At 55.2% G+C, this 16,051-nt stretch overlaps 1 protein-coding gene and 1 pseudogene across 2 annotated transcripts in view; one reads left to right on the plus strand and one right to left on the minus strand.

Annotated features, from left to right (window-relative positions):
- The window catches only part of LOC116277483 (uncharacterized), a 38,980-nt pseudogene extending 36,624 nt beyond the window's left edge, over positions 1–2,356 (minus strand).
- A 353-nt stretch (positions 2,357–2,709) lies between these two features.
- Positions 2,710–16,051, plus strand: part of TWIST2 (twist family bHLH transcription factor 2) — a 48,326-nt gene continuing 34,984 nt past the window's right edge. Inside the window, exon 1 of one of the 2 annotated variants that reach the window (XM_072961969.1) lies at positions 2,710–3,404. In XM_072961969.1, the coding sequence (XP_072818070.1) occupies positions 2,887–3,369 (483 nt within the window). In that variant the 5' untranslated portion in view covers positions 2,710–2,886 and the 3' untranslated portion in view covers positions 3,370–3,404. The remainder of the gene's footprint in view (positions 3,405–16,051) is intronic. The other variant, XM_072961968.1, reaches the window with a different exon arrangement.

Genomic DNA, 16,051 nt, shown 5'->3' on the forward strand with positions numbered 1-16,051 from the left:
GATCAGGGGCAGGACCCGTCCAGCTCCGCCGAGCACCCTCCTCAGAGTGCCCGGAGTGCGGGCGTCCCGGGTCCCTGTTGTGGAGGGTAGGACCCACCCCGGCGGGTTTACTCAGGAACGACTTATTAGAGGGTGTGACAGAATTGCAGTAGAGCTGACAGACTCTAGGCAGAGCTTTGGGGACTGCCTTGCAAACTGTGCAGCAGAAATGGAGTCAATGCCTCACTGCCCCAGGGGAACAGCGACTCCAGAACCAGCCTGGAATCAAAGCGGCCCTGCCTCCCGCATGGCTGCCACTCCCAGGCCGCACCACTCCAGCTGCGTTCCACTCCAGGAAACGGGGGCTCACCCCCACCTCCAGATGTCCAGCACCCAGACACCACACCGCCAGGAGCACCGGACATCTCCACCACTGGGCTGAGCAAGGGTGGGGCAGGGCCGTGGCCCTCTTCCTCTCCCACATCCCACAAGACTGCATCTTGCAGACAGGGCTGCCAGAGTCTGAGAAAGGTCATTTTTGGTTTTTCATCCCCTGCAACTCAGGAAAGAACAGTAGAAGAAGGAATGGGAGGGAGAGTGGGCACCTGTTCATCATCCCACCACGTACACTGGAGGAACAGTGACGTCGGCATTGTGGTGGCAACATTAGAGACCAAGGGTATAGATGCTATAATGAGGGCTTGTCATATGCCCTCCCGAGCAATTTTTCAAGGGGAAATTTTTCAAAGGGGTTTTCCTAAAGTAGAATCTTACCTGTATGTGACATGTCCCTTGGACATCAGGCATCGGCCCTTTGTAAGCCCAACCCTGCCTACTGCTGTGACTTAGGCAGTTGACTGGCTCTCAGATCGGCCTGCCAGAGCCCGTACTCCTGCCCCGGCAGCAGGAGAGACAGAGCCAGGTGGAGCAGGCCCTTCTCTTCAAACACGCTGGGGCTCCGGGGTGGGACGCCTCTGGGCTCTTCAAGCCGGGCGGGAAACGGGGTCTGCGCCCTCGGTTTCTCCAACACGAGAGACAGAGAGCTGGTCAAGAGCCTCCAGCCGCTGCTGTTCTGCTCCGAGAGGAGCAGACGTTGAAATGCTAGCCCCGGAAGGCGCAGGCCCGTGGGTGCGGGAAGCCTCGGGGAGGGCGCTCCCCGGGCTCCTCTCACTCCCTCTGTTTTGTTCCTGAAGTTTTATTTTTAAAGAGATACGGAAAGCTCTTCTGCTGTGCTGGATTATCCGAGGGCCGTTCCGGAGCGGGAGAAGGGGCGGCCAGGCGGGGCAGGCTGGGCGCGCGACTCCCGGGACCCCGCCGCGTAAGGATTGTGCAGCCCGCGGGCCGGGAAGGAACTGCGAACAGCGCTGTTTCGTGGCTGCATTTGGGTGAGGGCCTCTCCCCCCAGCTCTGTCTTCGCTCGCCTCGCCGACTGCGGCGGGAAAAACGTCCCCGGAGCGGCTGGGCCCTCTCACGCTGCCCGCCCTCGGGCGTCCCGACGCGGTGGTGGTGGTCGCGGCCCGGCCGGCCCCAGGAGCGGCTGCGGCCGAGCTCCCCGCCCCGAGTTCAACGGCAGTAGGAGGGCCCCGCCCGCCCTCCGTCCCGCGGCCTGCCTGACAGCCCGCTAGGCCCGGGCCTAATTGAGCGCAGGTCACCTGGGAATAGGTTCAAAGGCATCCAGGCCGTAAACCACCTCCAGGCCCCGAGCCAGAGCGGCCTGGCGAACAAAGAGCCCCCGAACCACTTCAAACGCGCCCGCGCTCGGCGTCCAGATGGCGCGAGGCCGGCGTCCCCCGGCGTCGCCCGCCGAGGCCCGGCCCCGCGCCTGCCTTCCCGGGGCTGCCTGCGGGCGCCCAGCGCAGGGGAGGCCGAGCGGCTCCCCAGGCCGCCCTCTGTCCAAGGCCGATTCGAGAAGCAAAGGGGGAGCGCTGAGACTAGGGCCCGGCACCGCGGCCTAGCGGACGCCCCCGCCCCGCTCCCGCACCCCTGGCCGGGCGGTGCAGGTGGGTGCGGCGGGCCCCAGGCGCTCCCGCGGATACTCTTTAAAGCACTTAGAAGGCCTGTCTGCAAAGGGCTTCAGGGCGGGGGCTCCTCAGCAAGTCGGGGGTGAGGAGCTCCCCGATAAAACGGCTGGGCTGGGCGGGCCGCCTCTCCATGGATCCCTGCGGCCCGTGCGGGAGAAGCGGCGTCTCCAAGGGCATCCGAGTGTACGCACACCCGCGGTCTGGACGCGGGACTAATGCCCGCGCACGTCCCCCCCTCTGGCTGAACTTGGCGGGCCACGGTGCGGACTCGCGGTGCGCTCGGGAGCAGGCCAGGCGCACTCGGGCCCAGGTGGCCCCGGGGCTCCCCGTCGCGTCCTCACCTCCTGGGAGCGCATCTAGGGTAAGACTCGCCACCCGCGCCCCTCGCGCCGCGGGAGAGACCCCACAGCCCGGCGGGGCCCGAGTTCCAGTTACGGAGCAGACAAAGCCAGGTCGGCTGAGCGCAGGGCGCGGGCGGCCGGAGAGCGGTCAGAGCCCGGGGTTGGGGCGCGGGCGGCGCGCGAGGGCCCGGCCTCCCGGGTGCCCGCCGGGGCCGGGGCTGAAGGGGGAGGCAAAACTGAAAGTGCCGCGCCGGGGGGCGGGGGCGGCCCGCGAAGGCCCCAGAACTTGTCCTGCCCCCGGTCGCGGTGGCCAATCAGAGCGCCGCCCTCGCTCCTGACAACTATTTAGCAACCCAGCCCGGCTAGAGTTTCCAAAAAAGTTAGAATAACTTCCTCTCCCGGAGACCTCGGTTTTGCACAAGCCGGCCTTGAAATCAGAGCCTTTCGAGCAACTCGGAGAGCGTGTGCTCGGCAACCGCGGGCTTGGCCGGCGGCGCGCGCTCGGCGCCCGGCGCCCCCAGCCCCACGCGCGCCGGGCAGGCGCCATGGAGGAGGGCTCCAGCTCGCCCGTGTCCCCCGTGGACAGCCTGGGCACCAGCGAGGAGGAGCTCGAGCGGCAGCCCAAGCGCTTCGGCCGGAAGCGGCGCTACAGCAAGAAGTCGAGCGAAGATGGCAGCCCGACCCCGGGCAAGCGCGGCAAGAAGGGCAGCCCGAGCGCGCAGTCCTTCGAGGAGCTGCAGAGCCAGCGCATCCTGGCCAACGTGCGCGAGCGCCAGCGCACCCAGTCGCTCAACGAGGCCTTCGCCGCGCTGCGCAAGATCATCCCCACGCTGCCCTCGGACAAGCTCAGCAAGATCCAGACGCTCAAGCTGGCCGCCAGGTACATAGACTTCCTCTACCAGGTCCTGCAGAGCGACGAGATGGACAATAAGATGACCAGCTGCAGCTACGTGGCCCACGAGCGCCTCAGCTACGCCTTCTCCGTGTGGCGCATGGAGGGCGCGTGGTCCATGTCCGCCTCCCACTAGCGCCGCGCCACCCACGTCCGGACCGGCGCGCCAGGGTAGGTGCTGCGCGCGCGACGGGCGCCCTCCGCTGCGGGGGGCGGGCGGCCCGGCCCGCGCATCCCTCCTGGTGGGCGCCCGCGGGCCGCGGCTGCGAGGATGGGGCGCGCTTTTCCTCCTGGCAACAGATTCGGGTCGATTGGGGGAGTTCCCAGGTCCCAGGGGCACCCCTGTGGTGTTTTGCAAGCTCCCATGCAGGGTGTCCGTCGGCAACGGGCAGACTGGTGACAGTCGCGTTTTCCATCCTTGGTGCTCTGTGTAGGGAGATTTGTAGGTAACTGTCAGGGGAGTGGGCATCAGAACTGCCTGGAGCGGCCAGGGGCAGAGATCTGGGTACCTGCTGCCCTTTGCGTCCCTCCGAGCGGAGGCTGCCCGGGAAGCTGCCCTAGCCAGTCCGTGCCGGGCTGTGGCTTCGCCCTCTTCCCGGGGAGCGGCGGAGCGCGTTCGTCGTGCGGACACCCAGTTCTCTTTGGCTGCTCGTGCAGGGCATCCCGGCCCGCGCCTCGGGGACCCGGCCGTCGGCTCCGTGGCCGGCCGGGTGGGTGCAGAGGTGCAGATCGGCTGCTTCTAGGTTTGCCTGGGGAAGGCAGGAGAACACTGCCCTGCGCTGGTGGCTGGCTGGCTGGCTACGGGGCCAGGGGAGCCCGAGAGCCGGGGATCCGGGGCGCCAGGCTGAGGCTGAGGCGCGGAGAGCGGAGCCCCGAGGCTGCAGGCACACACCACGGCTGGGAACCCCGGCTGTCCGCAGGCAGGTGGAGCGGATCTTGGAGCTGGGAGCCTCTGGCCCCAGCTTTGAACCTCCAGAGTCTAGGACGGGTCTCTGCCCGCTCCCCGACCCGGTGTGCCGCCGGCTGGAAAGCGAGAGGGGTCCAGGCTGGGAAACAGGTTTGCGGGGAAAGGGAGGAGGTGCGGCGGGGCCCTGCGCGAGAGAAGGCACAGGGGTACGGCTGCTGAGAGCACCGGAGGTTCTGGGTTCCTTCAGTAGAGCGCTCGGGCGTCCTGCACCGGCCCCCTTTCATCAGATGCCTTGAAGTCCCTTAGACAATCCTTTAACTGCAGAGGTGCCGTCTTGTCTTTTCCAGAAGGCCCTGTGAGCATTCTCTTTTCATCTCCCTGAAAATGGCTCTCACGGACAATGAGATGAAGGGTGCAAGATTTTGGGGGTGGGGGAGAGGGCCAGGTTAAAAATCGTTTCTACTTAGTATGTTTTAGTTTCTTGCTCATCTTGCAGTGTTTTTGTAAGTCTCTACTTCACACAGAAGGAATTTAGATTAACCCAGAGCAGGCAGCCACCTACTCTCCCAAACATCTATTTCTTTTTTATGTGTCCTCTAGTATCTGCAAGTGTTTTTGCTGTGGCTACGAAAGACCGATCTAGCACAGGTGGATTTTATTTTATTTTTTAAGTTTTTAATTTCTAAATAAAAAATTCTTTTGGTGAAATAGTCCCTTAAGAATACACATTTTATAGATTTTCAAAAAAGAATTTTTAGCAGGGAATAACTTATGGGAATCTTCTACTATCTCTGTCAAAAGCAGATGGAAAGTGTCTCAATCACATATTTCCCTAGGAAAGAAAGTTTGGATTGGCTGAGTACTAAAATGCTACAGTGGAATGATACATTAATTCTGGTTTTTGCTGCCTAAATTATGAGCATCCATTAGTTAATTCCATTTACCCTTTATACTATCCATAGTTTACAGCACATCTGAAATACGAACAAACAGATGAGGAATGTCATCTTTTTAAAATGTACACATATAGCTTTGTTTAAGGAAAATGTCAACAGAATTATCATTAAGACTTCCCTCGAGAAAATTATGGAAAACAAAAGCAAGAGGTATTATTTTAATGCAAGAATTTAGTAGGAGCATTTAAAATTCATTTAAAAATAATTACCTTCCTAAAACTTAGAGAATCAGATACAGACCACAATGAAAGATTATATAAAAAATAAAAGGCATTACTTGTAATAAAGAAATGAAAAGTGTTAACAGTTTGCTTGGGGGGGAAATCCTTAAAATGTAAGAGATAAACACATTCAGCTAAAGAGCAAACGATCCTTGTCGGGCCCATTTGTTTTTATTTTTATCTACTTGAATGTAACTGACTAGTTCCGATAAGCCAGTTTCTTGAGGTAGGTGGACATCCACGCTGCACAGGAAGAGAAGGCACTGCGCTGACACACTGATACACTGACACCTTGATTTTATGTATCAGGCACCTTAGACAAACTTTGTATTTTGTTTTTTAACCCATTAGCCTTTGGAGGTATAAATATAGTCATGATTGGGTTGATTTCCCAAAAATGTTGCTCCATGGCATTTGATATTTATTTGTAGCATTTTTAGGAGGTGCTAGTTATATATATTAGTGAAGAGTTTCTCAACTTTTCCATAAATTGTAAGGGATTTTGATGTCTATTTGGAGATAGAAGAGCTGCCTCTAAATGAAAAGCAATGACATTCAACACCAAAATCATCCTTTGATATAAAGAGAAGCCCAGGAGGTGCCGGAGCGCCGCCGGTGCTGTGTTTATCCTGACTTTCTTTGGCCTGCTGTTTAAAAACAGAAATAGACAATAAATCAGGTGTCTCTGGACAGTCAGCTGGGTTCATCTAATCAGAAAATCTCCAAAGGAGTTTTCAGTATTCGCATTAAACGCCTGAGCCCGGGAGCAGAGCAGAGGCACCTGGCTAGGAGGGGGTAGGAAACGTACTTACCGGATATTTCCCCTCTTCTCTGCTTTGTGGTTAAAAAGAAAAAAATCTTCTCTAACTTCTGTAATAGGCATAAATTTTCAATAGGTTCCGGTACTCAAGAAAGTAATTTTTTTCCCTGAGAACTTTTAGTTATTTTGGAGAGCAGAATGTGCCCCTCTCACCACCCAACATATGTAAGCCTTGTCTTCCCTCCTGAACATTTACTTCTCGAAGGTGTTTGTTAACTGCTATATTTGGAATGCTAGCTGGTCTCAAAAGAAAATTAATTCCCTCTGGAGAATGGACGTGCAGAATCCTAGGAGAGCTTTTGGTTGGTCACGGGAGGAAGTAGAATGAATGCCCAGCTACCTGAAATAGACTGTTTTGTCATAAAGTACCCTTGAAAAGATCCGATGTGAGAGCTGAACTCCGTCATGTGGCGATCATTCCCTTAACTATCTGTAGTCCTTCCTTCAACCTTGCAGGACGAAGGTCTCACGACCCATCTGGCCAGGGTGGGGGCTGGCGTCTTGGGACTTTGAGCACGGCTGTTTGAGGCTGTTGAAATATACTACTTTTCAGAGGTTTTCTGAAAGCTGTACTATTTTCAGACGAGTCTTGAGCCTGAAAGAGCTGCGTTTTCATCGTGCTTGCCTCACTGTGTTCTGGATAGACGGCACAGATGCCAGAATCCTTTCGCCTGGCAAAAAGATCATAAAGTAAACTCTTTTTGAGCAGTGCGCTGTAACTCATAACTTTAGTTTGAATCTGGGCTTTGAAAAAAAACAAGTATTTTAATAAGGCAATTTTGAAGGCTGAACTTTTGTGACCGTTTTTAAGCTTGGTATTGATATTAATCTGTTCTCACTGGTGTCTTTAAAAACCGTGCGAATGTATGCTGGAATGTCTGTTTATGTTTGTCTTATCCTGGGAAAGGATAAGTGTGCTGCAGAAAGCAAACCGAATACAAAGCTCTCTGCTGGCGAGGAGTTCACAGATGAGGCAGTGAAATTCAAAGGAGAGATGAAGAAGTTAGTGTAGCCAAGAAGCAGAACGCCGTACGGGAGACATGGAATCTAAGAGACACGGACATGGGTGTGTTCGAACGTAAAGCCAAGATGAAACACTCAAAACAGAAACTACTTAAGAAGATATTTCACATGGTCACCTGAGCCTGCACATGTGATAAAGCTGTTTGGAATGTAGCACGCTCGCACACACGCCTGGGTGCATGTGAAGCTGGCGACATCTGAGCGAGGCCTGGAGATTGTATCAATGTCAGCTTCCTGGTTGCGATGCTGTATTACAGTTTTGCAAGATGTTACCGTTGGGGGAAACCTGAGTGAAGAACACAAGGGGATCTCTTCGTATTATTTCTCACCACGTCATGTGAGTCTCCAGGCATCTCAAGATAAAAAGTTTGGAAGAAAAGATATTCCACAGGCATTAAAAAAAAAGCCTGTATTCAAATGAGCAAATTATATGAGGGATTATAATGCCCCTGTCAGAGTAATAAACTAAAAAGTTGCTTTGAGCAAAAATCCACTTTTTTTCTGCTGTCTTTGCATTATTGCATTTTTTCAGAATATTAGGAATTTCTCATATTTCCAACATATAATTAACTAGAGGTGGTTCCTTATAATTCTAAAACTGAGAGCAGAATCCCAGAAATCTGAGAGGAGAAGTATCAGTCAATACATTCATGCCTATTCTAATAGAGAATACATTTTTCAAAGGAATTGTAGGAAATATTTATCTAAAACCAACACATCATTTGCTTTTAAGATACTAACTCTATATTGATTTACATCACACACACACACACACACACACACTGTTCTAATGCCAATGATTTTTCAAAATTACTCATTCAAGTGCAGAGATTGAAGTTTTAGTATTTAGGGTCATACACAGTTGGAGGGTGGGGAGACAGAGAGACACAGAGAGAGACAGAGAGACAGAGATATCAAATCCTAAACTCGGTCGTGGTTATTTTAAATTTATATCTGTTTGTTTTTAATAGGAAGGTATTTTGTGTTTTGGTTCCGTAGTAAGTCTTTGAATGCAATTTAATTATATTAAATATGCCTTAATTTAATGTTTGTTTTGGAGTGAGACAGTGACATTAACGCTGTGGTTTCCATGCCGATGTCAACCAAGGCTCTTCAGTGATTACTAGCAGTTGTCACGCTGAAAGGAGACAGATCAGAAGGAGCCGGCGCGTAACTTGACTCTGACATAAAGAGAAATTTTTTGTGGCTATTTGGAAATAAAATCATTTTGATTCAAAACAGTGTTTTACGTGCTTCAAATGTCTCTATTATTTAATGTAAACTCTGTTGTTCAGAATGATGTGACCCTGTGATTATGGGCGAGAAGGACCGTGGCGCAGCCGCGAGGCGTGGCGCCTGCGGAGGCTGATCGCTTTCTCCCCGTCGTGCCGGTTTCCGCTGACATTCGACCAGGGAGAGCGCTGGATGACCAGCTTTTTGTGTCATCTCCTGCAGAGCTGAGTAATCTTGCGTCTCACATTCTGGGAGCTATGCTCCTGTGACTGCACGCTTCCCTCCTTTCTTCAGACCAGAATTTCCCCATCAGTTGAATGAAGGTCAGGGTTGGGCCCAAAGAGCGTTAAGTTTTCAAAGTCAGTTATTCTGGAAAATACGTCTTTCTTTTTAGCTCATATTCGACCTTAAAAGTAGTCACTTGCATCTTTGTGGGGAGGAAACAGTAAATTGGGTCATGCTGCCTGCCGTTAGGTTCATTTTCCCTGCTGTTGCACTCGATGAAGAGCTCGCGTTTGTTTTTCTGGATGTACAGATGTGGTGTGGGATGGACAGGAAAGATCTGGGCTGAAACTTTACTTTTTGTTAACCCTTTGATGGTGACAAAACGCCCAACTCCAGCCCCACGGCTGAGGTCTGAGGTGGGGTCACAGCCAGAGCCTCTCCATGGCGTCGGGCAGAGCAGCTCAGAGAGAAGCCGAGGGCAGGTGTTTAGCCTCGTGTTTGGGGTGGGGAGGTGGGGGGACCCTTTCTGCAACTCCCCCTGGGGAACAAATGCCCCAACTTTTGTTGTTTATGCTGTTTTTCTGTTGCTACACAAATAAAATGCCACAGTGGCCCTTCCGTTAAATTCATGACAAGTGTGTCCCTCTTCTTAGGGATTTGAGAGCTTTTTGCTTCAGAGGCAAGTGGGGGTTCCTGAGGGACAGCTTGTAAAATAAACAAAGTCCCTGAAAGAAAGCACAGGCCGATCGTTCATCGTCTGCGTCTGCCTGACGTTCTGCAAGTCTGGGTGCAAGCAGGCATCGTGTTCTTCCCAGCACGAGACCTAGAGATGCATGTTGAGTTGCTGTTTCCTTTCATTAATCTCCGTTCTTCAAGTCGATTTGTTTGCAGGGCCGGCAGTGGGATCAGAAGGCAAAAGCCGTTCACCTTGCTTGACTTGCGGACCTGCTGGCGCGGAAGTGCCTGCTGCCTGGCCTCTGCTTCCGGGACTCGGCTGGGGAAGGCGGGGAAGACAGGGCAGGCCGGCCTGCGGGCTGAGCGAGCTCTGGGCTGTGGCCCGCGCCCGGAAGGCTGGGTGCGGGTGGAAGCTCGTCCTGGTGAGACGGCCTCGCGGGCGCCACAGCGAGGTGCTCACTGTCTCTGGGAAATGCCCGAATGGCTCCACGTTGGCGCAGAAAGGCGGGAGGGAAGGCTTTACTTCCCTCCTCTGATCCGGCACCAGCACACTTCTCATGTCTGATTGGGTTCAACTGATAAACAACATCTTCACTGAGGGTGAGTTTTCCTGAACTGAGATCATTTTGGATTGCGTGCGGCAGATACACTGGCTCCTAACCGCGCCAAGTCGTCAGGGCGTGCGCAGCCGGCAGCCCGCCCTGTGCCGGACATCCGTGTGCGGCGGTGGGGACCTGAGAGGGCTGGGGCCCTTTGTGCGTCTTCCTGTCTGGTGAGCATCTCTTCTGCAGCAGCTCCCTCTCCGACGCCCGCCCCCGGCCCTGCCTACGCCCAGAGTGCGCTCCGGCAGGTTTTCTTCGGCTGAGATCCGTTATCCTTATCACTAACCGAAGTCTACCTGCGGTGCCGTGTTATAGTAAGGGCAAAGGCCGGGCACGAAGCCCGCCAGCGGCTCCCGGTGACAGCGGAGATGCGAGCGGGGGTGCACGCAGCCTCCCGGCTCCCTGAGCTGCATGGCCCCAGGGCTCTGGGAGCTCAGCGCGGCCCAGCAGCAGACGCGCGGCCAGACACCCCACCCCCCGTCTCCGTGGCTGCCTCTCCTTGCTGCTCTCTAAGAAAAATGTTCCATTGACACCAGGACGGAAGCGCCCCAGATGGACATCTGTCCCCTGGGAAACCGAGCTTTCCCGTTTTTGTTGATTTTTCTTGTGCAAAATGACCTGCTTCAAACCACCCACAGCCGCACGGGACCACGTGGTGACCCCAGGAGCGGGTGCGCTCAAGGCTGGTGTTCCCGGTGTCCTTGGCGGACTGAGCCCAGTCTCACGCACACAGCACCACCTCTTCTGTGCAACGGCTCAGGTGTGATAAAGGGCAGAATTAACTCAGGTCTGTTTTGCTGGATGTTAAATTACTGCCAATTCCTGAACTCTCTTTTAGACGATTTTTTGAGAATAGGGGTTTTCTTGTAATTAAACAGTAAGCAGAAAGCGTGGACTGTGCTGCGTTTATCTGCTCATCTCGAAGGTCGCTCTTGTGCTATGTCCACTTCTGTTTGATGACGTTTCACAAAGGACCAGTTCCACATCAGTGCACTGCTGAGGGATTTAATCTCCTCATGTGTCCCCGGTGCCTCAGTAAACACAGATCGATCCTTTACACTCTGTGCCATGACAGAGGCAACTTTTTCAGGCGTGGCGAAGGACAGGAGAGAGTGAGGATGCGAGCGGGAGAAGTGACGTGTGGAGAACTCCACACGGGGTGAGGGGGTGCGGGGTCCAGGGCCTCTCTCGCAGGGAAACAGAAGGATGGGGTGGGGAGTGGGGCGCCTCCCTCTGCTGCTCCCTGCAGACCCGTTACCTCTCCCCTGGGGTCCCTCAGAAACCCAGAAGACAGTGCTTTATCAGAACAAGCACCCTCTTGCCTTCCCAGAAAAGTGACATTTTGTAAAATCCAGTAGGGCCACCTCGGCGCTGCTGCAGTGACATCCCAGGTGGGAGGCTTCCGGGCCACGGGGCTTAACGAGGACCTGCAGGACCTTCACTTCCCACGTGCTCCGGGGGGTGGGGGTGTCAGCACCACCCGGCCAGGGCGTCAGAGACGTCCCACAGCTGGCCCCCGACTTCCAGGAGCCTGCCACAGTCACTGGGTGGATCAGGTGCCAGAGAAAGCAGAGGACCCCGTGAGTGTGGTGGCCAGGGAAACCACTGGCAATGCACAGGGGTGGGGGCCCGAGGGGGAGGGTGCTCAGCCGAGCCAGATGGGTCCTGCTCCCGATCCACCCTTCAGGTCATGCGGACGAACGCCTGAGCCCAGCACGGCTCCGCGTGTGCCAAGGTCAGTCAGAGGGCTTGGTAACTCAGCGTTCCTTCCCCTCCTGGAGGTACAGCCTCACCACCGAATCCCACTAGAAAGACAGTCGACTTCCAGGAGCTCACACCCGCCCACCTCCGCGGTCTGCAGGGGAAACAGAACGAGCCTGGCTTTGCTGGGAGAATGCAAATGGCCATATTGTCCACCTCACGAGGCATCCTTCTGCTGGGCGGCAGGCCTCTCCGAGTGGTGCTAAAACATCATTTTCACCGATGACAGACTTCATCCTCCCAGCTCGTTCCTCAGAAGTGTGTCGGGGTGGCGGTGCCTCGAGCCAAGCTCTTGGACAGTCAGCTTGTGTTGTGTATATATATATATATATATTTTTGACAGTGACAGCAGCCTTAATTACATAATTTCACTTTTTCTAACCAGGAGGCAAAGGGGGCGCAAGGACACGGAAAGCCACGCGGGGCGTTTCTGGCCCCCGGCGCCCGCCGCGGCTCCCCCAGCCCGGCTCCCCCTGCTCAGCTCTTCCCGGCCTGGCTCCCCCGGCCCGGCTCCCCGGCTGGAACAGTGACTCGCGGGTTCGGAGGGCTCTTCGCCGTGCGTGACTGTGTGTCGTCAGCGTGACTCGTAGCGGGGATTTTTGCTGTTCAGTGAAGTCACTCTTCCCAGAATAAATCGCATGTAGTTCTTTCCCTTAAGAGACTTCTCTGACATGGTATTTTTCTAATTTGGGAAATTTTAATCAGACGGAAAGCAAAGGCTGTCGCTTCTGTGGGAGCAGGCTCGGTCCCGAGTGAGTCTGTGGGCGAAGTCCGCTGTCTTGTGCCTCGGAGGTCAGCAGTCCGAATGGAACTTCCCTGGGGTTGCACGTGAAGGGGGCATCGCTTCCCCTGTCAGCCCTGCAAACTCTCTGTGGTCGTGGGCATGTCACGGCCTCGCTGGGACTCAGTTTCCCTGTCTGTAAAATGATGGAGGGAGGTTCTGATAGTCCTCCAGGTGTCAAATTCCAGAAGCCAAAACTCCCATTCCGTCCTGGGTATGGACCCCAAGGAATGGAAAACAGGTGTTCAAACAAAATCGCGCTCCCGTGTTCATTGCAGCACTATTGACAGTACCAACCGCACAAGCAGCGCGATGGCCCGTCAGCGGAGGAAGGGGTCAGGACGGTGTGGTCTGTCCACACCGTGGGCTGTCACCCAGCCAGAAGGAACGGTGCTCTGATTCACGCTGCAGCGCGGGTGAATCTTGAAAATGTTATGCTGAGGGAAAGAAGGCAGACACAAAAGATCAAATAATTCATGATTCCATTTATATGAAACATTCAGAGGAGGCAAGGTCACCTCGTGGCCACCAGGGGCCGAGGGGGGAACTTGGGGCCGCCAGGGGCCGAGGTGAGGGGGACTTGGGGCCACCAGGGGCCAAGGTGGGGGGGACTCGGGGCCGCCAGGGGCCGGGGGGGGGACTCGGGGCCGCCAGGGGCCGAGGTGGGGGGGACTGGGGCAGGGCCGCGTCGCGGGGGCGGGGTTTCTCTTTGGGGAGATGAAAAAGGTCTGGGACTAGACAGAGATGACGTTTACACAACGACCTGAAGGTTGTGTGCTTAATGCTACTGAACTGTACACTTCAAAATGTTTAAAATGGTAAGTTGTGTAGTGTGTGTATTTTACCACCAAAAAAACCCCAAACCAATCCTCGCGTCGGACCACGGGCCCCTGGTGGCTGGGGCCTGGGGCGGAGGTCGGCTGGGCCTTCAGCTCTTGTCCGCTTTGCTGGCCGGCACCCAGCACGCCCGCGAGACGCAGGGCTTGTCGGGTGGTTCTCACCCGCTCAGGTGTGCCTGCCTAAGAGCGCTTCCCTTTCCAGTCTGCTTCCTAACGTGCTCGTGAAAAGGCTTTCTTCCAGCAATTCTGATAACATACTTTGCAGCATGTGGATCGGACCTCTGGAAGCCTCACCATGGTCGACAGGGGGATGGGGGACAGGGAGGGGGTGGCCCCAGGGTTCTGGCCTGCTGGCCGTCGACCCAGCAGACCAGAGTGGGGAGCAATTTCCTCTGGTGGGGATGGTCCAGGAGCACGTGAGCCCTTCACGTCCAGCCGTGGGCTCCCCAGAGCCCGGGGCCGTCCATTAATCGGATTGTTTTAGTCTGCTTCACAGGCTCACAGGCCCTCAAAGGGGGCAATGTGGCCCCCCGACCTGGTGACTCCTGCAGAGCGAGACCTCTGGCCCCAGGCCGCTTGTCTCTGGGTCCGCCTTTCTCAGGGCTGGGCGCCCAGCAGAGTGCAGTGTGGGCAGGTGACTGGCATTGTGGGGCTGCCCCCGGGGAGAGGGAGGTGGTGAGACAGGATTCAGGGCCAGTCGGGTGGCTTTCCCTCCTTCCCCTGCTGGCCTGTGACCCCCTCTCCGGCCTCCCGACCGCCGTGTCCCCAGGACCGGCCACGAGGGACCAGCAGACAGTGGCTCTCCCAGTCTTTCCCACCGTGATCCAGTTCGGTCTCTCCGTCACCTGCATGGGGTTATGCAGTGAGCATTTTGAGACGCTTACAGAAACCCCCAAAGATAGCGTTGGGCTCACGGATTGTTTGTGCTTTGAGAATCCAGAGAGAAGGGCTCAGAGGAGCTGAAAGCAGGCCTTAGTCTCTCCGGGGGGGCGAGTCACTGAGAGCAAAGCAAGATGGCTCAGCTGCTGCTGCTGCCCCCTCTTCCTGGTCCTCTGTCCCCCTCCCCCCAGAAAGAAAGGAAGCCGCCAGGGAGGGAAGGAAGGAGGCAGAGACTCCCTCGAGCCGCTGAGAGAGGACTCAGACGGAGACAGAGGACAGGGCGCTGGTCACCTGCCCACCCCGCTAACTGAGTCCTGCAATTGACTGACAAGAACACTGTTCACCCCGCAAGCCAGACACGTCTTGTCTCAGGCTGCCTCCGTCACCGCCGCGGGGTCCCTCCTGCAGCTGTGGGTCTCGGATCCCAGTGCAGAGGGATGTGCTTTGAGTCACGAGAGAGTCGTTCACATTCAAGGCACAGCGCAGCTTTCCCCGGGGACACTCTGCCCTTCTCTCCAGCCACCTCTGCTTCCCAGTGACTGGGAAGCTTTGTCCACCGTGCGCAACACTCCAGGGACACCCGGCCAGCACTCCCGTCGGGGCGGTGTGCACAGAAGGGGTCTCCATCCTTCGTCCAGCAGGTTTTCAGAAATACCATCCAGGGGACCCGAACCAAGTCGGCGTCCTCGGGCGCCCTGCACAGGGCGGGCGCCCCTCCCCCCGCCCCTGCCCTGCTCACTGTCCCCTCTCGTGGGTGTCACAGCGTCTGCCCGCTCAGCTTCTCCCTTAAAACGTCTGCCGCCAAAGCTAATAGAAAGTCAGGCCCCCGGGTGCACCCTGGCCGACACGTTCATTTTGTCCCGTTGTGGTCCACGGCTGGTCCGGCAGGGGTCACTGACATGTGTGGCACCCCCTCCCCGGCTGGGAGGCAGCAGGGGCGGTGACAGTGCACAGTGAAGGAACTGAAGCGACATTACTAGTGTGGACCCTTCACAGCCCCTGGTTCCTAAAGCTGATCATTGGAAGAACAGCAAGCACAAGGCATAAAGGAAAAGAAAAGCTGCCGGGGGGCTAGGGAGGGTGTAGCTCAGTGAAAGAGCATGTGCTCAGCATGCACGACGTCCTGGGTTCAATCCCCAGTGCCTCCATTGAAAAAAAAAGAAAGAAAAAGTAACTCCAACTCAGCTGAGAATTACCAACCACCAGGAAACTGGGGTGGTCAGAATGTTGAAGTGAACGGGGAAGAAAGTATTTACAATCTGTTTTATGATGGATCAGTATTCTTACTAGACAAAGAGCCCTTAAAATCCAGAAGAAAAAAGACAATTACCCAGTAGGAAATAAGGGCAAAAAGTATGAATTTACAGAAGAAGAGATTCCGTTGGCCACACATATGAAAAGTGTGGAGCTTCAGCGACAGGAAATTCAAAATAAAACAGGAGGATACCACTTTTTGGTTAAATTGGAAAAAATACGTGTACTGTCCCCATTATTGAGGAGTGTCCTCTTGTCCTGCCTGGAAGAAGATAAATTGTAAAATCTGCTGGGAGGTTAAAGAGGTTTTAAAAATTGGAAGTGGGCTTTGATTGAGCAAATCCACTTGAGTGAATCATGGCGGCTCTGCCTGGCAACCAAGAAATTCACATCAGCTTTGCTAATATTAGTGAAATGTTCAAAATGTCCTGGGAAATTGCTCAAATAAGTTGTGGTTTATCCACATACAGGCAGCAAATTTTGTGTCGTAAGCAACTATTCAGAGCGTGTGACCCCAGCTTGAAAATGCAGCATGAGTGCTTGGGTGGGTGTGCTTGCCTGGGGAGAGAGGCAGGAACTACTGTCTCTAGACCAAAATGTTAATGGGACATTTTCCTTTCCTTCTGATTCTTACTGCTTTTC

This window comes from Vicugna pacos, chromosome 5, assembly GCF_048564905.1.
Source record: "Vicugna pacos chromosome 5, VicPac4, whole genome shotgun sequence".
NCBI classification, from domain to species: Eukaryota; Metazoa; Chordata; class Mammalia; order Artiodactyla; family Camelidae; genus Vicugna; species Vicugna pacos.